The 23,635-nt window shown below is 42.6% G+C and overlaps 1 protein-coding gene across 3 annotated transcripts; it reads left to right on the top strand.

Annotated features, from left to right (window-relative positions):
• The first annotated feature begins 2,538 nt into the window (after nt 1-2,538).
• MFSD1 (major facilitator superfamily domain containing 1) lies at nt 2,539-15,084 on the top strand. Of its 3 annotated transcripts, XM_083848037.1 has the most exons (17): nt 2,539-2,710; nt 2,836-2,888; nt 3,345-3,457; nt 3,794-3,836; nt 4,142-4,209; nt 4,986-5,094; nt 5,289-5,391; nt 6,128-6,226; nt 6,859-6,970; nt 7,806-7,862; nt 8,351-8,507; nt 9,028-9,125; nt 9,434-9,546; nt 10,056-10,103; nt 10,830-10,890; nt 13,238-13,352; nt 13,606-15,084. In XM_083848037.1, exons 1-17 carry the CDS (start codon nt 2,575-2,577, stop codon nt 13,663-13,665), a joined length of 1,545 nt encoding a protein of 514 aa, XP_083704163.1. In that variant the 5' UTR covers nt 2,539-2,574; the 3' UTR covers nt 13,666-15,084. The 3 variants fall into 3 exon arrangements, 2 of the variants coding, with proteins under 2 accessions (XP_083704163.1, XP_083704164.1); XM_083848038.1 differs by lacking the exons at nt 13,238-13,352; nt 13,606-15,084 and adding an exon at nt 12,236-13,053; XR_014587931.1 differs by lacking the exons at nt 10,056-10,103; nt 13,238-13,352; nt 13,606-15,084 and adding an exon at nt 12,236-13,053 and having other exon boundaries at nt 9,434-9,577; nt 10,812-10,890.
• The last annotated feature ends 8,551 nt before the right edge of the window (nt 15,085-23,635 follow it).

Here is a 23,635-nt window from a genome sequence, read left to right as displayed (position 1 = left end):
CACTTCTGTTCTTCACATTGACGTACACAGCTGAATCCAGGCCGTAATATCATCATCCTAAATCACAAATTGCACTTTAATATGTTTACTTGCTTTGTGTTTTTGCCTGTTGCTTTGGTTATGGGGCTGGAGAGTCTTTTTGAGACTTAGAAAATACAGTCTACTTTTCTAGATCTTCCTCTGGATATCCTTGGTGATAAAACTGATCAATAGTTACAGGAAAGTTTCTGTTGGATCCTTTAGTCAGGGTGCTGGTATCATGTCACTGCCCATGAGTTACAGAATCATAGAATGGGTTGGCTTGGAAGGGACCTTAAAGTTGAATTCCAACCCTGCTGCCACAGGCAGGGACACTTTCTACTACGCATTGTACCTTGGGTTGATTCGATATTGATGTAAGAGTATTATAGTTTAAAAAACAAAATCACACAACAACGATAAAATATTAAAATGGCACCTTTGTGTGTGTGTTGGCTACCTCTTTCATCTTTAATCATCAGTTCTATTTACTTGTGCCTTCTGAACCAACATTTTAAAATAGTTACAGGGAAAATGGCAATGTATTTTTTGATGGTAATATTCTGGCTCTTTACAGATTTATTTTTTTTAAGTTTAACTTTGTGGGGTACATCAGCTTTGAATTGGTGTCCATCATTTTGCAGAATAGACTGTGCAGTTCGTTTAATATTTCTGAGAGTTTTCTTCCGTGACCAACACTATAATGTCTCAGAAATTCCTGTGGTCAAGATTATGCTCTAAATGGGGCAGAAGGTCTTGGGGAAGCAGCCACGAGCCATAACGAAGTTGGTTCTGTTGATTCTGGCTCTGTACTTCACGATCAGCGTGGCTGGGGCTCCCTTGCTCGTCTCTGGCAACGGGTCCAGCTGTCTCCTGAGGTTTCTCGGCATTTTCTTTCTGAGAATCGTGGTGGGAGGGCAGTTTGGGAATTTCAGACTTTTGCAACATCCATGTTTGCGTTCTGGAGGGAAACTAGAGTGTGAGAATGACCAAAAACGTATTTTCTGTGGATCAGAGAGAGCAAGAAAAGTACTGGGTGACATGACATCGGACTCCTCGAATAATGGGGATAGTTAGATAGGAAATAATATTTTTGTTTTGTTTTGTTTTTCTTCCATACACAGACTTTCACTAGATATAACTTTGCTGCCCAAAGTTATCCCTTTTATGCTTGTATAGGACCGACCTGCAGCTAACTATGCCCCCCGAAAGCTCATGGCAGTCCGTGTGGCCGCACGTTGCCCTCCAGCTCCCTCCAGCGGCCCTGAAATCGGGTTTGCTGGATGACGCTTTTGCAACGAGGCCGTGCAGGTCAAGACCAGGTTTTCAAGAGCAAGCTGAAAGAGCTGCACTAATTTCGAGTAATCTAGACTAGTTTAGGGTGGCTGAAAATGTGACACAGTGATTTCTCTTTTCTGGGAAGACAGGCATTCGATAACATAGCTGTCTTTTGGCAGATGTGTAGCTTTTAGAAGACACACTTTGAGTGAAACGTAAGCAATTTACTGCCAATAGTATTCTGCAGTAGATGCACTACAAGCACGCTATACCAATGTGCTTTGAAAACTTTAGATTTTCCTGAATGGTTACTGATCAAATTAACGACAGAGCAGATGGAAAGTGGGCCTCAGCTCAGAGCAGGCCAGGCAAAATGCAACAAACGTGCGTGCTGTTGATTTGCTTACTGTAGGCCTGCCATTGAAACCCCTTTAAATAGCAAGGGGACTGTGTATATGCAAAAAACTGAAAAGTCCTTCCAAGACTGTGCCTAAGACCCAGTTTTATCATTGCTGAGATATCAGGGACTTTTTATACAGCCGACATCCTGCTGTGTTTTGTGCAGGTGACTTTTCTGATGTTCTCACATGAACCATTACAGTACAGGTTCGCTGCACGGCCCTGTCCAGCGGCGTGAGTGACACAGGACTGAATACCCAGCAGAGGGGTAATACACAGTGTGAGGAAACACACTGGAGAAGGTGGAAAAATAAAGAGGGGCTCAGAGAAGTTGTGAATTTAATGAGAGATATTCCTCTCTGTCTCTTCGCCCAAGTGACAGGCAATAGGACAAGAGGAAATGGCCTCAGGTTGTGCCAGGGGAGCCTGTGTTTGGATATTAGGAAAATATTGTTTGCTGGAAGGTTTCTGACGGGTTTTAAGCGGCTGCCCAGGAAGCAGTCGGTCACCATCCCTGGAGGTATTTAAGAGACCTGTAGGTGCAGTGCTTAGGGGCACGGTTTAGCGGTAGACATGGCTGCGCTAGGTTAACACTGGGACTTGATGACCTTAAGAGGCCATCCCAGCCAGCAGGCTGTGCGGGCACATCTGTGAGTTCATCCTGAGGCAGTGCCCGGGGGTCGCCACCCCCGTCCCCGCGCCCCGTGTGAGGCGCGGCTCCCGCCCCTCAGCCCCCTGAGGCGACCTGGCGCAGGCCGCGCGGGCCCCGCCCGTTGCCACGGCAACCGCCCGCGGCGCCTCGCGGGGCCGCTCACGTGACGCCCGCGGGGAGGAGGGGGGTGCGATCACGTGGCGGGGCGGCCACGTGACGGCGGCGCGATGGCGGACGAGGAGCGGGCGCTGCTGGGCTCCGAGGGCGGCTCGGGGGGGGCCGCCCGCCGCCTGCCCGCCTGCCACCCGCAGCGTCTGGCGCACCGCCTGCTCGTCCTGGCGCTCATGTGCTTCCTGGGCTTCGGTGCGGGGCTGGGCGGGAGGGGGGGGCAGCCCCCGGGCAGGGCCGGGCCGGGCCGGGTCGGGTCAGGGCCTCCCCCCCCTGAGGCGTTCCCCCCCCCTGAGGCCTCCCTCCCCTTCTCCCCGCAGGCAGCTACTTCTGCTACGACAACCCGGCCGCCCTGCAGACGCAGGTCCAGGCGGTGAGTCCTGCCCTCAGGGGAGGGCTGGGGGCTGTGTGGGGCTCGGGTGCCCGCCGGGCTGGTGCTCCGTGGGGTGCTGCTTGGGGGGGGGGGGCTGCCTGGTGTGTGGTGAGGCTGGGTATGGGGGGGGGGGAGTTAAAATAGCAGTGCTGAGCCCGACAGAGGTGCTGGCGGCGTTCATTTACCACGTTCTGGTTGAGAGGAGGTGGGTGGTTCTCTTTTAGATGCCCCCGAGAACATCTTAGTCTCTATGCGGTAAAACAGCGTGCGTCAGTTCATCCTAAAATGTCCCATTTCCAGCAGAAATCTTCACCAAACCTCCTCTTGCACTTTCTGATCAGAAAGCGTGCTTATTTCTAAGTACTCCTACATAGATGCTTATCCCATGACTTTGTAGTTACCTTAAAAGCAAATTATTTACTTACCTATTTTCTATTTCTCCTCCTGTTCCTGTAGGATATGAAGGTGAACACGGCTCAGTTCATGGCGCTCTATGCCTGGTATTCCTGGCCCAACGTGGTTCTTTGCTTCTTTGGAGGCTTTCTGATAGACAGAGTATTTGGAATACGGTAGGTGTGGTCCTGCTGTCGTTGGCGTTTAGCGGATGGTAGAGTTAAAGTGCACGTGGAATTCAACACAGCGTAGTTTTTTCTTTTTTGTTACGCACCACCTAGGAACTTCCACTGGTACAACCAGTTTTTGTTCCTTTTATGTCTTCAGTAAAGTAGCTTTAAAAATGCCAGTCTGTATCTTTTTAACGAAATTGTCAAGCTATAACATTTATTACAGAGAATCTTTATTGGACATCAACCTCCCCTTTTTCCTTGCTGTAGGTCTAATATTGTGTTTTACAGGGGGGAAAAAGAATCTAGCTGTTCATTAAGTTGTTTTATTTTTTCTTACAGGTTGGGCACTATAATATTTAGCATCTTTGTTTGCGTTGGGCAGGTAAGTGCAAATGAGAGGGCGAAGGATGATACCAGAAGCATCTCTGCTGGGAGTGGGATGGAGAAAAAAGCTCGGATGGCTTCGCTGATAGTAGCGTGTATTCAGGGTGGGTCAGGCTGGATTTTGTGTAGCCAGCAGGATAGTGCATAAGGCAGAGGAGTAAAATAAAAAGGAAAGAGCAGGAAGTGGATGTGAAACAGTTCTTTAGGTCCAGAAAGGGAAAATCATCTTGCTTTGGGATGGTTCTAGTTTGTTCCGTGCTCCATATTTGAGATGATAATTTTTCTTAAATGTTTGTTCGACAGGTGATCTTTGCCTTGGGAGCACTGCTTAATGCTTTTTGGCTGATGGAAGCAGGTAGATTGGTATTTGGGTAAGTCTAGAAGAGCGTGCTATGTGCCCTATCATGTAGGATCAGCCTTCTGTGTCCTAGAAGGCTGCTGCTGTGTTTGTGCTCCGACAAAATCGTTGGGTGTTGAGGCATCTTTGAAGCTGAGACGTGCAAAAAGCTTCAGTCGTGTTCGCATTCTAATGTAAGGTTAGAAAATAAGTAGAACTTCTTGGTTGTTCTTCGTTTGGAAAATCTGCCTGCTGATTTCAGAAGTTACGAAACTCCCCAAATAAAGACTTGGCGCTCAGTAGTCTGACAAAACTGGATTAGTCTTTCTCTAATTTTTACTTTCTGGAATAAAGGGAATTCTTAGCAATGACAGATACAACAGGGCTGCTGTAGTGGCAAAAACAAGAGCAAATGTCAGATTGCCTCCTAGTTTTGAATGTTCCACAGAACGAAAATGTTAGAAAATCTGACCAGCTCTGCTGGAGGTGGGCAATTGGCTTTGGGTTCTGATAAGATGCTGCTTTCGGTGTCGTTGGGGTCAGCAGCTGTGCCGCTTGGTTCTTTAATGTTTCTACCTCCGGAAACGAGAAGCTGCTACTCATCAACTCGACTTCCATAAATGACTAAAGACAATTCTTACCTGAATCATGTCTTTAAGGCTTCTGTTGCCTCGTCTATTTGCATTAGATTTGCCTGTTCATAGGGAAATTACTCTGAAATACTGTCACGCTGGTATTGATAGCAAGTGATGGGCTGTTTCTTGTTACTTCCCACGTTAACATGTTTTGTTTTGTGCCTTCCTTTTTTAGAATAGGTGGCGAATCCTTAGCGGTGGCCCAGAACACGTATGCAGTCAGTTGGTTTAAAGGCAAAGAGCTAAATCTCGTGTTTGGATTACAACTAAGCATGGCCAGAATTGTAAGTTCAAAGCTGTGTAGCTTTAATCCATGGACTTTAACGGGCGTGGCTTGTCTGTGTTGCTGGTGCCTTTTATTCCCCGTGTAGTTTTATCTGTCTCTAACCACTGTTCAGTAAGCAGTTTGACTAATGTTGCTTTTGAATTTGCATTATTGTGGAAGACATCGTTCTTTACGTAAGTCTGTTCTGCCTAGGGAAGCACAGTGAACATGAATATCATGGGATGGATATACTCCAGAGTTCAACATCTTCTGGGGCACAGTGGTCACAGCACTCTTGGGCTAACTCTCATGATAGGTTTGTAATCTTGATGTCACTTGATGTTTTGGGTTTCTGAATTTGAGCAGTACGCATATGCATTACTGATTTCCTGCTGACTAGGAAGTACGAAAGAGGCATTTGGGACTGGGAAGAGCGATTCAAATAGTGTTTGTATCAGTGCTCAGTGCCGTGCTTCTGCAGAGCGTATGATTGCTGCTTCTGATAAAAAGCTGTGTGATTTTTCTGGCCGCAGAACTCAATTTTGTGTCTTACAGCAATGAAACGTTCAATGTACTCTGAGTAAAGGGCAGGCTTTGAAAAAAAAATTCTGAAGGGCATCACATCACAGATTGTGTGTAGCTGCCTGATGTGTAAAAGTGGAATTTCAGCTCCCTTTGGATCGGCGTTCCCTTTCTTCAGAGCCATGTGTGTTAGTGTTAACGCCTTGGTGGTGTTAACGAGGCCTCGGCTTTGGTTCTATTATTGCAAGGCGCAGATAAGGACTTCAGCTGTACTGAGTGGGAGCGGTGGTAATATTTGTAGAATAAATATAGTTGGTGTTTGTACTGCAGTTCCGAACAGGTGCCTCATCTGGTAGACTTCAATACTTACACCTTATTCTGAGCTGTACAGCTTGTTGAGTCTTGTGCGTAAACTGGTGTTAATCTGACTGAGCTTGCATTTGATATGTGAAGATATGTTACCCTCTGTGTCTAAAAGCCGAATTACTGCTTGGTTCAACAGCTAACCGTGTTGTGTTACCTTCTTGCAGGTGGCATAACGTGTCTCTTTTCACTGGGTTGCGCGCTAATCCTTGCTTATCTGGACAAGAGAGCAGAGAAACTCCTTTGTAAAGAGCAAGGGAAAACGGGTGAGTGGTGCAGGTAAACGTGCCTTGGACTCGATTCTTTCGTTCTAGAGCAGATCGTTCCGCTTGCTCAATGCTTTATTTATGGAGCTTGTGGAGAACCTTCCAGTTCACACCAGGCTGGGCAGTGCTGTTGCCAGCAGGACTCTGTTTTGTTGAAATCAGTCTTATTTCCTTCAGTGGGTGTGCAGAAACGTGCAGCTCTTTTCCACCAGCGTGGTGTTTTGAGTTTTCCATGTGGGAGAACTTAGAAAATAAACAAAACTTGAGAACCAAGTGTGAGTATATAGCGTGACGTTTCAGGCACTAATTTCACAAGCTGATCAAACTGTTCTTTCAGGGAAGTATTTATATTTAATTCTACTGCACAAGACAGCTTTAAAAAAACTTTGGAGAACTTGTACATCCGGCTTAATGTAGGACATAGTTCTCCGCTTTGGTGCTGTTGATCTAGGACCTGTATTCTTAGCTTTTGCTCACCGTGTGAACTTTATACAAGAACGTAGATAGTGGCAGGATTATAATACTGCAGTAGTGACTCTCGGTCACCTTAATGTTTATTCAGTGTGGATGAATTTCAATTTCAGATACGTTTGTGCTGACTGAAACAATATTGTCTTTTGCCTCCGTTCCAGGTGAAGTGATTAAGCTGACTGATGTGAAGGACTTCTCTTTGTCACTGTGGCTTATATTTTTAATCTGTGTCTGTTATTACGGAGCGGTCTTTCCTTTCATCGGACTTGGCAAGTAAGCACCTCGCATAATGCAGCTTTTTCCCCTTGAGTTTGGCCAGGGTTTCACTGCTTGTAATGTGGTTTACAAGGTAGGAGGTGCGGCTAATGTTTAAAAAACGCAGATGGCTGCAGAACCACTGGTCCCCTCGTAAGTCTGTGCTGCACGCAACTCTTACCCTTCCCTTATCTGCTGAGCTTTGTGGGAAATACCATTCGTTTGTGTAGGTGAGTTGTCAGAACTCAAAAGCATAACCCGTGTTCCATTGCCAGATTAAAACTCTATTTAGACCTGAAGCATGGCACCAATATTTGGTGCAGAAAGTTGTGGACAGTTGTCATATAGAATTCCTCCAATGCTCATTCACCGTCGATTCTGAGGTGGGGGCTTAAACATAGTTACAGCTTTGGACTGAAGCTCTTTTGCTGCTAATTTTAATATATCAAGCTGAAGCTTGAAGTGTTTGTGTGCAGATTTTTTTTTTCCGTGTGACTTGATGTAAGAACTCAATCAGATTTTGAATACAGTTAGAAACAGACCTTGTGAGCTTCATGAGTGTTTTATGTTGTAAAGTGGAGATTTTGAGATTACTTGAGATGTTTTAACAGCCAGCAATGTAGGTGCCTATTTTTCACTTGTGCATGTGTTCCAAAACCTCTTATTGCTAATGTCTCACTACCATGTTATATATTGGTTATGTATTTTTAATGTTTTCTGCAAAATGCAATGTAAATAGTCCTTTGACAAAAATCTTGAGACTCTTAATAGTCTTCTAAATGAGATCTCTTTTGGGGTGTTTGATAATTATTCATGTATGCATCGTTCTAAGCTTGTACTTCTTTATTTCTAGGGTTTTCTTTATTGAGAAATTCCAATTTTCGTCTCAAGAAGCAAGTGCAATTGACAGGTATATTTTGGTTAGTTTAATGAGTAGATGTCCTACTGTTGTGCTTTAGGTGTATATATGTATCTGTATTTTGCTTCAGTGGATAGGTAGAGTTGACATGGGCTGAGGAATAGTTGGGAGACATCTGCTTAAGTAAAGATGTCTTCAGATATGCTGGTTGAGGGATCTGAAAGAAAAAGCTCTATCTGAAGGGAATTACTGTGGAATTTGGTGATTCCCTTCAGAGTTGATGGAAACAGTTTAATAGCAATGCTAAATAAATTTTCCTTGTTTGAAGATGAATTTTGGATCTGGCAAAATGGAAAACACTAGATGGTGTGTGATTCCAAAAGCTCTAAGTACGTTGCTGTTTCCTTCTTGGATGATGAATGTTTTCATGTCCTCAGACGTTTGGGGAATTTTGAGTTCTGGAATCTCTTTTTCTTTGTGTGTGTGGTTTTTATGGCTTCAAGTTACAAGGGAAATTCTCTTTTTTCACTCTTTTGTAGCATTGTGTATATTATATCGGCACCCATGTCCCCTGTCTTTGGACTCCTGGTGGATAAAATTGGAAAGAATATCATATGGGTTCTATGTGCGGTGATAACTACGCTTGCTTCTCATATTATGTTGGCGTTCACCTTCTGGAACCCCTGGATAGCAATGGTAACCAGTGTCTCAAAGAGACTTTGATAGCTAAATCTGACAAAATAAGAAATTTTGCTGCTGATGAATTATTCTGCATGTTTCCTGTCTTCTGACTACGTAGATAGCTTCATAACTACACCAACATAACAAGGGAAAATTTAAATAGGTTTTAAGACTATTAATATCATAATTAAGCCACTTTTAATGGTTTTAAACTGTCTCTAGTGTGCTATATTTGATAGCTGTAAACTTGAAAAAAAGTTTTTGTTGTGAATTTCCTCTTCCTAGTGCCTGAGAAATAGATTACAAAATTAGGCTTACAAATTTTAACGCTCTGCCCACCAGTGTTTCCACTTCTGGAAAAAGTTCTCTCTCCTTCTAAATATGCATATTTATTTAGAAGAGCATAGCAAAAACACCTTACTTTTGCTCTTCTTTTCTGTTTTTGGAGAAGGGGAAAACTAATACATTCATTTATTAGAACCTTATAGCAAAAACACATTTCATCCAGCATCTTGTCGCTTATTTATTTCACCAGAGTTTACTAGGAGTGGCCTACTCCTTGCTTGCCTGTGCCCTGTGGCCCATGGTGGCCTTTGTTGTTCCAGAACATCAGCTGGGAACTGCTTATGGCTTGTAAGTACTGAGATCTGTCGTCTTATGCTGCTCTACAGTGATGATGTCCCTGTACTGTGGAACCACTTAATAATACGAAGTAGTTGTAACAAGTCAAAGGTTGGTGGTTCTGTTCAAGTTCAGTCTGGGAAGAAGTCTCCTGTAGTTTCAGCGTGTGGTTGCAGCAGATGCACAGTAACTTCTGCAAAAACAGAGTCGTGACTCTGCCTAACATATGGAGAGAAGTTAATCTTATCGTTCGATAAAAATAAAATATTGATTGTTCTTGAAAAAGCTTCTACACAGCGGTAATCCTTTGTTTGTGTTAGCATGCAGTCTATCCAGAATCTTGGTCTGGCGATTATTTCTATAGCAGCTGGGATGATTCTGGACACAAGAGGATACTTGTTTCTTGAGGTCTTCTTCAGTGCTTGTGTTTGCTGTAAGTAGTGAAAACACTGAAAATAGATTCTGTACGTTGAGGAGGCTTTGGCTTCTCTAAATATTTCCTGTAACACGCTAGTGACTCCTTTGTGTCCGTGCAGTTGGATAGACGTCTTCAGCTGAAGCAATGTTGAAAGAAACTGATACCTAGTGAAGTACTGTGTGTTTTTTTCTGAAGTGACTTAGTGTGAGTAGTGTGGATGTTTGGAAAAAACGCAGAGTGAGTGAAAGGGTAGGTGAATGATGCTCTTAAAGGCTGTGTTTATATCAGGGGTCTCTATTAATATGAAAAAAAAAAAAACCCTTAAACTTTCTCTGAGTTACCATGCTGCTTGTGAGCATAGTGGAATTTTCAAAAGTGATAGAAATGCTGCTGGCAAAAAGCTCCCTTTTTGTTACAATTGTCATGAAAAAAATCTTAATTGTTTCTCAGTGGGATGTTAAAGCTGCTTTTATGTTACTGTGGTAAACTTTCTGTCAGCTAAAACTTTTTTATTTTATTTTTAGTGTCACTGATAGCTGTAGTCATGCTGTATTTTGTGAATCATCTCACAGGTAAGTGCTTTTAGTGTCTCTTGATGTTTGTTTTCAATCATAATTCATCAAGTTACTAAGACAAACTGTTTACAGTTGGTGGTGTACAGCTGGGCGTCAGATGCTATAGCACATGGATTTGGTGCTGTCCCTTGGATGAGGCTTGTCCTCATCAAATGTTTTTCCTTGGTGCTGTAGCGTGAACCTTGCTGTGATGTTAAAGCTGATCAGCAGGGTGAAGTACCTGCCCCTCCAGCTAACGTGAACAAATGTGTAGGATATTATGCAGATAAGCAGTTAAAGCTATTTTTATGTGTAAACTGCTTGATTGTATGTATCTGCAAATATAAAAACTTGGTAGACTTTCCTTCAAATAGCGTTCTTTCTCAGCTACTTCTTGAAGCAGTAACCACTGAAAGATCTGGAGGGGTTACCTTAGTTTGTTTCTTTCCAAGTTGCTTTCACTTTCTCTAATTTTATGGGGTAGTGTGATGAGTTGCAGAGAAACTTTGTTGTTACTCAGCAAAAACCTGAGTCAGGCTTGAGAGCTTAGTGTAGTTCCTGATTTTACTTGCTTATATGATTATGAGGAAGTTGCTTTCTTCTATTTACATCAGTTTTTATAAAATGAGTGATCTCTTCTGTCAAATGCTGTGAGAATTTCTGTAATGAGGTATGCTATCAAAGATACAGAATTTGAAGCTTTAAAAATTGATGTTTTCTAAGTAGATTTGTCATCTATTGCAGGTGGTGATCTTAACTGGTCTGCAAGGAAAAGGGAAAAGCTGCAAAAAGTAGCTGCAACCGAGTAAGTGTAAAGAACAGCGTCCTTACAAAATGTTGAACCTGAAGTAATTGGGTATATTACTGGCAGACCTACAAAAGACTAAGTTCAGACATTTGTATTGAAAGTCACTTTCTTTCCTTCGAGGTAGTAGGATTTCATACTCTTGCCTCCTGTGAATAATTAGAGGAAGTAACAATGAACCAGGTCTCCCTTCCTGGCACTCCTGCTTACTATTTCTCCTCATTAAATTCAGTAGCCTTCCAGCTCAGCGGAATAGAGGTGCATTTTTAAAAAGTTTGCATCATTTATTTCATAACGTGCCCTTTTACGTGGTGTGTTCCTGACTGAGTCAGCAACAAACATTACTTGGGTTTATTGTCAAGTGATGCATGGACTAATTTTTTTAAGAGTCACATTAAAAACCAGATTCCTCTTCAGAAGAAAGAGAGTCTGCACTCTGGTCCCTTCCCATTCAGCTTGCTCCTTGTGCTGTCTTATTTAGAAGTCTTAACTCAACATGTCTCTGAGAACTGTGGCTTGAGTTTAAATTGCACTGGTAATGTCAAGCTCAGTTTGTGGTCAGATCTGTGCCATAAATGCTGGCTGCAGTGAAAAGCTTTTCCATGACAAATGTTAATATGGAAGCCAGTCACAGCTTTCAGGATAACTTCTGTGGAATTTGAGCTGCTTACATATAAACAATGTGGAATTTCTCTGATACGTGTTCTGTTCTGACCTAATTCAGCTCAGTGAGTCCCTTCAGATCCTGCAGTTTGTTTGCACGTATTGTTGAAATGCTTTACCTTTTTTAATAGCTAACAACACTTTACCTGCAGATACTGTGCATCTCACAGCTTGTATCTAAGTTCTTTCCAGATAAATACCTTGATAATAAAGACACTTTACATATGTACTTTATGGACCTTTATAAAATTTTGCACACGATGATACTTAATATAGAAAAAAAAACACAAACAGCCTGTCAACAAAGTCTTGCCAGGTGACTTGTGGTGGCACGTAACATTGTCTTGATTGTTGTCCTGGTTTATGTTATATATCAGTCATGAGGAACACTGAAGGAAACAAAAGCTTTCCAGAGCTGGTGAGCAGGCAGACTTAATTGTGATGAGTATTGTCCTTGAGGCAAAACATCACAGCCATTTTTTAAAACAAATGAAAGAACAAAAGAACCTACATTGTGCTCGGGAGCAAAGGAGACCTGTGTCCAAACAGAGCCACTTTTCGGTCTGCCCTGACCACGTGCATAACACTGCCAGAATTTACTGTGAAAGATGTCTTAGAGTATACTGTGCGATGTAGTGCCTTAGAGTTATATTTTCAGTAATTTTTACAATGTTTTTTGCAGAAAAGAAAGTTGATTAGCAAATATCATCCAGAAGTGGGGAGCATTTGATCAGCATCATGTCAACTTGAAGAATTTGTGTTGCTTAGTTTGGTGGTCAGCACTGGACAATAGTTCTTTTTCAAAAAACTAACGTTCTGGGAATTTTATAGGAAATGGCTAAGATTTATGCTTTGTAACCAGTTTTAACTAATGCCAACTTATCTCTTAACACTTGAACAAAATCGGTTTACAGTGTTTTACACTGTTTAAGCTGTGTCATTGGAGAGGGCACTCTGCAGCCCAGGACAAACACGTTCATCTTAAAATAAAGACTAGCATAAAGTGCCTGTGAACAGCACTGTACCATTTTGGTGTGGGTGGAGACTTCTTAACAGCATTTTTTGTACTGGAATAAGGTTCATTGCCTTCCTTAGAAGTGGGTCACTGTGAGCTTGGAAGTGGGTCACTGTTACTGCCTTTGTCACTGTCTTAATGCAAACCACTGTCTTAAGCTAAACATGTTCAGAGCTTTGTTCAGTCCTGTTTCCCTCTAAGATTGTGTAGGAAATGACTGACTGACGATGGTCTGGTCAAATAATGACTCTTGTAGGAGACTGCTATCAATTCTGAAGACTGCTGAGCAGTCTTTTACTTGCATTTTTGACAATTGATTCTTTTTGTATTGTAATCTTATATTTTAAGGAGTGAAGACCTGTTCAATAAAGGGATATTAAATTGTTTTTACAAAAGCTCATTGAGCATGTTGTAATCTGTGAAAATCAAAAGATTTATCTTTCTACTGAAGTCTTGCAATCTAAATAAAAGGAAACTGCAGAAAATAGCCTCTCTCTTTCTTTACACTTAGTGTAATTCATTCACAGCTTTCTGTTAATTTAATATCCAAAATTCATCTACAAACATTAGAAGCATTTTTATTTGTAAGAAATAAAACCACTGTACACAAGATAGTTGCTGAGTTTGCACTCTTCAGTGCAAGTCTCTTAAATGAATTTTCTTTTCCAGAGCTGAAGAACAAGAGAGACTCAGACGTCAAAATGAAGATGACTTGGCTAAATTACGGCCAAAAGCTGATGACTTTAGTTTCAGGAATAAATACCTCTCCAAACTAGGCGCTCAGGTATTAGTAACCAAGTAGGGTTTTTAATAGTAATGAATAGAAGACTAAAATGGCTGTTTCAAAACCTCGGTTTATTGTTTCGAATAGCCAGCACATTAACCTCTGAGTAGAATGCTTAATGTATGCTTGTTCTCAGAAACAGTCTCACTGATGGTAGTTAAAAATGTAATGAGGAAAATGGAATTGAATCAGACCAAATAAGCTGAGGAGCGTGCCTCTCATGATGCATGTTTTTAATCTTATTTTTTTGCAGCTACCCGATAATTACTCTTCCTATTTATCGACAATGGCACACAGAAGCGTGTTGAAATAGCATCTTGCCCCACTTGCAAAAGCAGAAACACATTGAAGTTCCTGTACACACAACTTTGTTTCCAGTACTGAGAACTAACGCTGCAGAAGCAGAATCATGCACCACATTTTTCTGCAAGCACAGACCCTATTTTTAAAGTATTTGGCTTAAGCTCCCCTCTGCACTTTGAGGTAAATAACACAGATACTGAGGAAGAATCACCTGGCTGTTTATTTGAACCCGTGGGCATGTGCTACACCCTCCTAAAATACTCAGTGAGTAGCTCAACTCAATAGCTAAGACGTGATCTCCTCTCAGTATACAACCATGGCTGAAGCGTGGAAGCTTTGCTGCGGTAACCAAGTTGCTGTGAAATGAGTCGATGTAGTCATGGAATATTTAACTTCTCAAGTTGGACAGCTTTATTGCCGTATTGAAAACAATCTGTTTCATTTTTATCGTAGAAAATGTGAGGGAAGACTACCTCTTTTATTTTTGGTCTAAGCAAATATTTCTGAAGAAACTGAACCATACAATTCTAATGCTTCTATTCAAAAAGTACTAGCCCTGGAATTTAATGTTAGATCACAGACTTAGCAATAACCTCATGTGAGTCATGATTGACGTGAAAATTGATGTATTTAAGAGGTTGCCACTGAAAACTGTGGAAAGAGTTAACTGAGTTTTGGCACTCTTGGAAAAATGTTCCATTTCATCATGAAAATTACGCTTTTTCTGTAATTTCTGTGGAAGGCTTGTTCCTGAACAGAGCTAGTTTCTAGTAACTCCTGCGGAGTGCTTTATCAGATTCTTTTGTTTTTGTTAACCATAAAGCCTCACTTATGTAATTGGACATAAGTTCTTTCTTACACTAAACTAATCGTACTCTAAAAGGGAAGAGCATCTGGCTTTCTTAAGCACCGGCTGCACCGAGCGAAGAGCTGCTATATGAGTAGATGATGAGGTGCACGGGGGTGAGTGAGCTTTTGGCTGACTTCAGGGAGTTCTTGTGTGCCCCAGTGCTTAAGAAATTTAGACAAGTTGCTTGACTGGAGAGAAAATATTTTGTTAGAATAAAAATGTTATATTTATATTACTTTGCCTGCAGTAACTTAGCCCTTCTGCAACTCATTGTTTTAATTTTTTTTTTTTTTTTAAGATATGACTAAGTGGAGATTTCTTTCATGTTCTTAAAAGGCTAACAGGTTTATGAAAGACTAAGCCAAGACTATTTTGATTAATAGTAATGTATTCTGAAGAACAATCTAGGAAAATAAAGTCGCAGATTGAGCTTACTTCTGAACCGGAGCAGTACGCTGACCTGTGAGAACTCTTACTGGTGCTTTCTGTGCTCCCTTAGAGAACCAAACACTATCATGGTTGATTTTTGTTTGTAGACTTGTGAATTATGGGTCTCTTTTAATAAAAGCTTTAAATGGATGTTGGCACTTGTATTGTTCTTAGTGTTCTGTGATGTGTTGTTGCCCTTGGAGGTAGTTGAGGTTTACTTTTTTTTTTTTTTTTTTTCAAACAAGCACAATTTCTGCTTTCCCCTGGGAAATACATAGACGAAGCGTCTCTTTGAGGATCCAAAGGAAAAATGTCCCCCTGGTTCCATTGCTGTTGGGTTGATGCATTTGTCCTTTTTGGGAAGGGAAGAAATTAGATAATTGTTCTTGTACTGCTCTTTCTCACTTCCTTCAGCTAGCTGCTTCTGCCAGTCACAGATCTCTGCTTCTGGGCTAATATTGGCATGTTGTGACGATAGACGGCTGTTCTGCCGTTACCCATGGATCAGCATTTCATGCAGGACAGTAATGGGGAACTTGGTGTCTTGTTGAAACTTTCAGTTCCTAAATTCTCTGTACTCTTGAGCATCTCGCTAAAGTACTGTGGTGCATTTCTGTATGTGGTGTAACATCGCTGTCAGCTCAGCGCCAAACAACCCAGCCTTTCCTTTCTGAGGGGTTTTCAGCTCAGTGATTAAGTGATTTTTTTATTTTTTTTTTCACCTCGCTTTTCCATTTGTGGCTGTGGAGCATGGGAGCTGTCTGGCTTTTGTTCCTTTGTCACCCGTTCCCCTGATAAATGGAGCCTTCTTCTCACTGCTGTGTCGGTGCTTCAAATTTCCCATGCATAATTTTAGATTCAGGTTTTAATTTTCAAACAGAAAAGGGGAAAAGGGATTTTTGAAATCTGAAATGAAGTTTCTTTTTTGTCCTCTGTACAGTTTTAGCGCTGGGTGACTTTTCCAAGCCTCACACTCAGTCAAGCAGATAGCATCTGCAGCCGGGACGTGCTTCCTCAGCAAGGGGTGAGTCTTGTTGGGGCGCCTCTCCCCTGTGCGTTCACGGCAGGCCTGGCAAGGGGGCCAGCCCGGTGCAGCCTCAGCTCCAAGGCGAGCCTGGCTCAGTTAGTTTGACCAGAAAGAAAGCAGAAGAGGGGGTTGAGGCAACCTTTTGGGCTCCCCAGTGGCCTCCAGATTTTGTAAAATAATGCAGCAGTGTCCTGCTGCATGTAGCTGACGATGAGCAAGGGCAAAGAGAAGAGGTAGCGCAGGTCTGCCACGGCCAGGTTCACCAGGCAGATGGTGGTGCAGGCTGCGGTTGGGGTTTGCTCATCCTCCCAGCGTAGGGGAGATGGAGCTGGACCAGGAGAAGCAATCGAGGGGGAAGATGTGAGCAGGGTAGTTTATCCCAACAAACACTCCTCTGTTCTGGGGTACTTGTCACTAGAGGTCACTACTGCAACATCAACATGCAAGGAAGGTTTTCTGCGTTAGGACAAAAAGTCTTACTTCAAGGCTGCAATTGCTGCTTTTCTGTGATTTACTTACCTGATTCTGGAGGCTGCTTTCAAAAGGCAAATGCTAATACCAATAGTCTTCAGCAGGAAGAGGTCACTTTATTTCTTCTCATGCAAGTAAAATAGGGTAGGGTAACAAAGTGACTAAACTATATAAACATACCTGCACCCACATGTGCATATATGTATATTTAAGCTGAATTGCAGAATGGCTGAGGTTGGAAGGCACCTCTGGAGATCATCTAGTCCAACCCCTGCATTTATAACTGCATACGTCTAATTTCCTGAAATACTCGCACGTTGATGTCCCCTGCCAGATGCCTCAGACTGCTGTAGTTTGCTGCTCTGACTCTGGTACAATTGCCTTTGGTCGAGTTCCTGCCCAGGACACAAATGACTGAAGCTGCTGCCATTCCTCCGGACACGAATGCAGTGAGTGTGGTGGCTGTTGTGTTTTCTATTTGGTGGAGGGGCGGAACCATGATCTTCATCCCCAAACCTGAACTCTTGACTGGCAATGTTAGCATCCTCAGCAAAAATCCTTTTGACCCCAACCTGATGTGTTTTGTGAAGCCTGAATTTGCATAAAATGGCATAGGTTTAAGTCTCTAGCTGAGGTGATCCCTGCCTTGTTGTCTGTTATATATACAGAGTAAACTTATTTAAAACAACTATATCAAAATGCCATCTGATCCATAGATGGAAAGGAAAGTAGTGATCAAAAAAGTCCTCAAATTTTACAGACTAAGACCTAAATTGTGTCCTCTATAGAGAACTGTGCTGTGAGCTCGGTGGTTTCCTATACAGATGTGTGTTTGAGCATGGTGAGCGCTGCCAACCCCTTTTCCAATCAGGATGTGGTGTCCATCACAAAGATCTCTTGATTTCTCTAATTTCACATTCTATTAAGAGCTCATTTTCGTGGCACAGCCTTGTTGGATTTCAGCAGATTAGGGGTTTCTGAGCGGTTCTGGGGTGCATGTTGTCACATTGGGCTGGAGTGGTGCTGCTGGAGAGGTTCCAGCTGGGCTGTGAAAGCAGACCTGACCTGCGACGGAGAGTCTGCTTACCCATCCGAGGTCATCTGTGCATGTAGGGCTGAGTCTTTTTGTTCTGCACGCAGAAGGTGGGGCCTTGCAGCAAACAGAAGAAAATAGTTCCTGTTCTGTTTCCTCCAAACAAGCAAATTTTACTCTTTCTGGTATCTTTAATTTTTATATAGTGTCTGCAGATCTGAAAACATCAGGATGTTCCTCAAATTATTAAAATCAATTTTACTATAGTATCGTAATTAATTGACTTGTTTACATGTTTGCAAAGCTCTGTCTGTAGATATAAAACAGCTGTTAATGTCAATAATTCAGAGAGAGTGGAGTTGGCATCCTGCATTTCTCTTGTCAGCTGGAATGATGATTGAACATAACTGGCCACTTCAAATTAAGGTAAGTGAAGTAACTGCCTTATGGCATCCTGGGTGAAATGGGTCACATATGGCTGTTGCAAATTGCTGAAAAAATCTCAGATGTCACTTATGGGAAATTGGTTAACCTACTTAATACTGAAGACGTCAGGCCATTTTTATATTCTACTTTATTCACTGAGCTAGTCAACGTCTTACAGATTGTCTTTACATTTTTTTTTTGGATATTTTATATTTTTAGATGCATTTTTTGATGGAGTAGCAATGAAAACATATCAGCTTATGTCTGTTGCTCAAGATGAAGTTTGTTGATAAAATCTCTCTTAAAACACTTATATGGTGCCTCTTCTATACTGGATTGGTTTGTATGGTTCCTGAGCAATCTCTTCTGGTCACTGTTTTGGGGTGAAACAACCTGGTAGCCAGAGCTGGAAACCAGCTTGTTCACCTCTGCTGATGCTTCAGTGCAGCCTGGCTGACTCGGGGTGCCCCTCATTTACGAGTGCGCTGGCCTGCAATTCAGACCTACCTTGAATGAGGTCGAGAATAAAACTTAAGCTATCAAAAACGGTACTGCTTATAAAAAGAGCTCCCAAAAGCAGATTTTCCAGTCTCTGTGTATAAAATTCACTTAGAATAGTTTTTAGTGAGACTAGAGGTGATATCCCAGTGTATGAAATCTGTCAGAAATGATTGATACACACATAAGAAGCTGAGTGAAAATTGAAGGAAAGATATGGCATTGCCAGGCTTCATTTAAATACAAAAGCTATGCATTTAGATTGATTTATTTTTATGCCGATAGGTTCTGACATAAATATAGTGATATATAATGTATTGACTATAATGTCAACATTATTCTAAAGCTGACTCAAGGAAAAATATCTCATTGTTAGTGCTGTAATATAATGCTTTGTTCTGCTGAAGGGGAAGGCCTATAGAAGTATGATCAAAACAACCTCTTTCTTAAGACCCTTTGTAATGCCTCTTAAAATGACCTCAGGTTTTGCTAGTCCTTGCATCCGCACTTCACGGCACGTTGGCCGTTAGGTTGGTCATTACTATTTAATGCTCGTCCCAGCTTTGTAATGAGCACTGTGCACTTCGTACTGGTTAAACTAACGGGTTACAAGCCTGTGGGCTGTGTGCTCTTGCCCTAAGCCCATGCTAATACGTCAAATGACCTTATCTGAAATTTGCAATGAGGCCTGGATGATCTTTTTCCCTTTTTCTGTTTTCTTTTTTTTTCTTTAAAACTTGTTTTGGAACTGACCTTGCTAAGGAGGAATTACCGGGTGTTTTGGGGAGAAAAGACAGCCGTTCACTGAATGAACAGTCTAATGGAAATGGGATTCACCCTTTTTCTTCAGTGCTTCTGTCAAGAGGCAGGGCCTGTCCCCACAGCTCTGTTGTTGTCCCTGCGGCCTGGTGGCGCTGGGCTTGGCTGAGGCGGCCTCCAGGCCCCGACACGCCGAGCACCAGCGGCTCCAGGAGCGGCCAGTGAAGGCCCCACTTGACCAACAAACACTTCTGTGGGTCGCCATGAGGTGACTTCACCTCAGTGTGTGCCTTAGGGGGCTTCGGGATGGCCGCAGCCCAGCGGTGAAGCAGGGCTGGGGCGAGGACGGCTCCCCGCTGCTGCCCCAGGCCCTGGCTGTGCAGGGAGCCCTCGCGGTGGGACAGGTTCTGCATCAACCATTGACCAACGCGTTGGTAACAGCACGTATACGACCACCACCGTGAGCACAACAACCTCAGCGTCACTCCCGTAACGCTGTACATTTTGGTACGTCGGGTCCGGTGACGTTTCTGTTCGTGTATGAAATGTTTTTGAAGTGTGAGATGGAGGGTGCTACAGATAGATTTAAGTTTTTCCGTTTGTGTGATATTTTTTTTTTTTACTTTCTAATTTTCTCCTGCATTTTTCTACTTTCGTTTTGTACAGGCTGCTGATATAAAGAGTTTATTCATGAGGTTAACCTAATTACTGTCTTCAGAAACAAAGCCTGTTTCTACAGTGAATATCCTTTTGAAATCCATCATCTGAATATTGCCTAATAAAGTTAGCAAATGGCCTCCAAATGAACCAAAATGACTCAGTATCTCGTCTAGCAAAGAATGTATTATGGTTTTTCTGATACTGACAGAAATGTTTAAAATTCTCACTGCATTGCTTTGCTGCTGGATTAATATGCATTTTTCTGTCTCGAGATGAAAAACACCGTCTAGATTTAATGCAACACTTACAAAATTGCTGATGTGAGTCTCAGTTAAAACTATTTTATATACACGCTGGAGAGCGTACTGGAGACAACTGGAAAGTTCACTTTGAGGAGCTCCAACATTTGTAATCAGTAACTAAAATATGTTAGTGGAGTCGCAAGACTAAAAGGCACGAATTTAAGTGCCTTCATCTATTTTCCGTGCTCGGCACAAAGGTGATACATTTTTCATGTAAGCAAAGCTCCTTGGAGTAGAGAGTGCTCTGGGGAGGTGATTAAGGGGGATGGAGATGTGCTGGCTGATGGAGCTGGGGTCCGAGCATGCACTGTCGGCGTGTCGTGACATATAAAAGCCTGTTTTACCCCTTCCTGTTGCTTGTCTCAAGACAAATATTCCTTGCTCTATTCTTTGTGTTTTCTTTTTGGGGAGAAACAGATTTTTTATTTTATTTTTTTCTCAAAAGGCCATCATTTCTAGTAAGTGCATTCTGGGACAGCGGCATTTAAATTTAACTTTCCTCCTCTGAAGCAAAAGCCCCAGGTAATCCTGCTAAAAAGAGAGTAGTTGGCAGCCTTCGATGTTCTCGCTGCTGACTGCCTGCTCGACTCTTGCAGGCATTCATGGGGAAGACTGGGGTGGCCTTTATGCTGTTCTTAATTTTCCATTTCTACCTGGACTGGAACTTTTATAAATAATTTAACTTAATTATAAGATATCTTTCTATCTTGGAAAATATCAGTTTACAGAAAAACATGACAGCATACTGAAGAGCTGCCTTGTTCCACTGACTACAGGAATCCAGCATGAAGCAGTGATGGGCGTTTGATGTGTCCAAAAGAAAATCATTATTTCAGTTACTTCTTAAATAGCTCTCTGGTTGGGAAAGAGTATCTGAATTAATGGTAGCTTGGACATCATTATATATTAATGGGCTCCAACTGATTTATTTTTTCTGGCAGTTATCCATTTGCACAATGTATTATGCCTGACTGATCCATTTCCCCTGCTATTGAGTGGTAGATTGTGGATTAGTACCTCGAGCCAACACCAGTCTGCATGGGAACGTAATAGGATCTTGCATCATTTTTAATGGTGAGTTATGGGCTGTCACACAGAATATCTGGACACACTTAATAACTTTCTGACGACAACTGTAACAGACGTAATGGTAAGTATGTGTTGTCACTGAGCTGCTGGAGAGGCAGGCTTCTGCTCGCCAGGTGCTATTGCAGTGCTCTGAATTGCCTTTGTAGATACTTCTGTAGTTACAAACTTTTTCCTAGCTCCAGTAGTGCTTAAATAAAAAATTGATCCCATGGAATTATATTGCTGAATATTAAAGTTGGTATTTATTTGCAAGAGTCACTTTGGGGTGCCTAATTTGTCCGCGAGAGCAAGGTTTTTTGCTCAGGCTGCAAAATGGTGCAATAAAAATCAGTGATTGATGTTTATTATCAGATTAAATGGTTTAGCTGTGGGGATCAAAGTTATAAATTACAGCACTCCCCAAGCTGTGATTGGCCACTAGAGATCTTTCTAAGTGCCAGCGTTTTTTAATGAGATCGTATATTTTCAAGCCTCTAACAGTATCAACTTTTGTAGTTTATTGAAACTGTGTTTAAAATAACAGCTTACTGGGTGTCAAAAATACTGGATGTGTTTTGTATTTGCGTGGTTAAACGTCCTGGGGGGAAAAGCCATTGCTTTGAAAATGGTGATTTTGATTCCCCACTGAACATTGCAGGTTGGTCTGGGGACCTAAAGGAGCATGAGGCCTTGTAGCATTCACTTTGGGTTTTGGTCATTTCATTTAGAACTTGGGGCTGAATCTGCTCTGGGGCTTTGGTTGGATCGAAGTTTAATGGCCGGCTTTTTCCCTCTTGGGAGTTTGGCCGCAGGGAGAGAGGGGTTTTCCTCCACTGTTCATCAGTGTAGAGGAGACTGGAGGCTGCCCCACTTGGGAGAAAAAGGTAAACACCCCAATACCGTTTGCTTATTGCTGATGGGGTATGACCCTGAATGCCAAAAGCCTAATACTCAAGTCGGAGGCATTCCAGGAAGGGCACACTGAAATAATTGTGTGAATGCTCTTAAATTCTCTGCCTGAAAACTACCAGTCAAAGCATAGCTAAAATTTAGTCTGCCATTAGATAAGGCTAAATTATATTTTGTTACTTGCTAAGGGAGATTTATAATTGGGGTAAAATCTTAACTGTGCAACCATTGATCTCACGAACAGTACTGCAGCATCAAAAGCAAGACGTTGTCTTCCTGTCCCCAGGACGTTCTTTGTCAGAAAATCATTTGTTTAACTCAAAGGAGGCCTTTTTCTCTTTTATGTTAAAAAGTTGGTCTTTTTTTTCTTTTTCCTGCTGGCTGCATTTACTCCTGGGAGACTCTGATTAAGCAGCTGGCTTCAGAAGAGCGTGCGCTGCGTGGCCCTTCTGGGGGGAGAAGTCGCGGGGGTGCTGGTGGCAGCGCAAAGCAGCTCTCGTCCGTCTGTCCTCCTGTGCCGGCACGCCGGGTGCTCTCCCCTGCGCCTCAGGGAAAATGCAAGGCTTTCCAAAGGTGAGAAAATGTTATTTATGGCGATGTGCAAGCATGGGCCGACTGATTTGCAGCCAGTTGCATCTCGTGATTACCCGCATTTTATCAATGTGGCAAGGGGGCGCAGGGGGGTTCCCATTTCTGCACCTTGCTGGGTGCGCCCTGTCTTCGGCTCCCCTGGGAGGACACTGCTGAACGAAGCAATGCTCGCTGTAATTATGGCAGCTTCATGTGTCCTTCATCGAGTCACATTGGTCTGCCTTAATTTTAATTCATTTTTAAAGGCCAAAATGAACGGAGGGGATCTGCGATGGCTGCAGCGCAGGCAAAGCCCGAAGGTGCAGCCCGGATCGGCGCTTAGTGGTGGCAGCACTGCCACGGGGCTGTCGCGGCAGCCATCCCTCCCTCCATGCGAGCAGCGGCCTTTTCTGCTGTAATTGCACCTTTACCTTGCAAGCCCTAGTGGAAAATAATTAAATTTCATGAAAGCTTCGAGCCCCTGAGGGCGTCAATTAAATGTAATAATGGTTTCTGCAGCTTTTAAGCAAATACGTAGTTTTTTTTAAAGAAAGAAAGAAGAAATGAGATGAAGTCTTCTGCACAGCGTGGAGCTGGAGACTTTATTTCCATGTTCTTAACCCTTTGCTCTGAGCACCACTTCAGCAAAATGTCAGGAGTAGCTGTTTACACCCAGGAAGCAGAGGCAGGGAGGATCCTCAGGGTTTCCTGGAGCCACCAAGCGATGCCTGTTGCTTTATGGTGTTCAGCTGGGATAAGCCTGAAGCTGCCTGGGCCAGCTATTGCTGCTCGAGGGGAACTGCTTGGTTATCAGCAGCATGGGTTGCTTTACGGAGCAGTCGAGGAGCAGCACGCACCTTCTGCAAGGTTGTGTCGGATGGAAATAAGGCACCGAAATTATCCTAATAAATTATAATAATTGTGCCTGGCAGCATGCAGTAATTTAAAATAGATTAATCTAACAAGCCTTAAATATGA

This window comes from Anser anser (genome assembly GCF_964211835.1).
Source record: "Anser anser genome assembly, chromosome: 9".
Lineage (NCBI taxonomy): Eukaryota > Metazoa > Chordata > Aves > Anseriformes > Anatidae > Anser > Anser anser.
This window is presented reverse-complemented; position numbering and strand designations above follow the sequence as displayed.

Coding starts and splice junctions, on each gene's coding strand:
- MFSD1 (XM_083848037.1), top strand. CDS start 2,575: ATGGCGGACGAGGAGCGGGCGCTGCTGGGCTCCGAGGGCGGCTCGGGG. Junction 8,508..9,027: donor GGAACCCCTGGATAGCAATG/GTAACCAGTGTC, acceptor TTATTTCACCAG/AGTTTACTAGGAGTGGCCTA. Junction 10,891..13,237: donor CAAAAAGTAGCTGCAACCGA/GTAAGTGTAAAG, acceptor TTTCTTTTCCAG/AGCTGAAGAACAAGAGAGAC.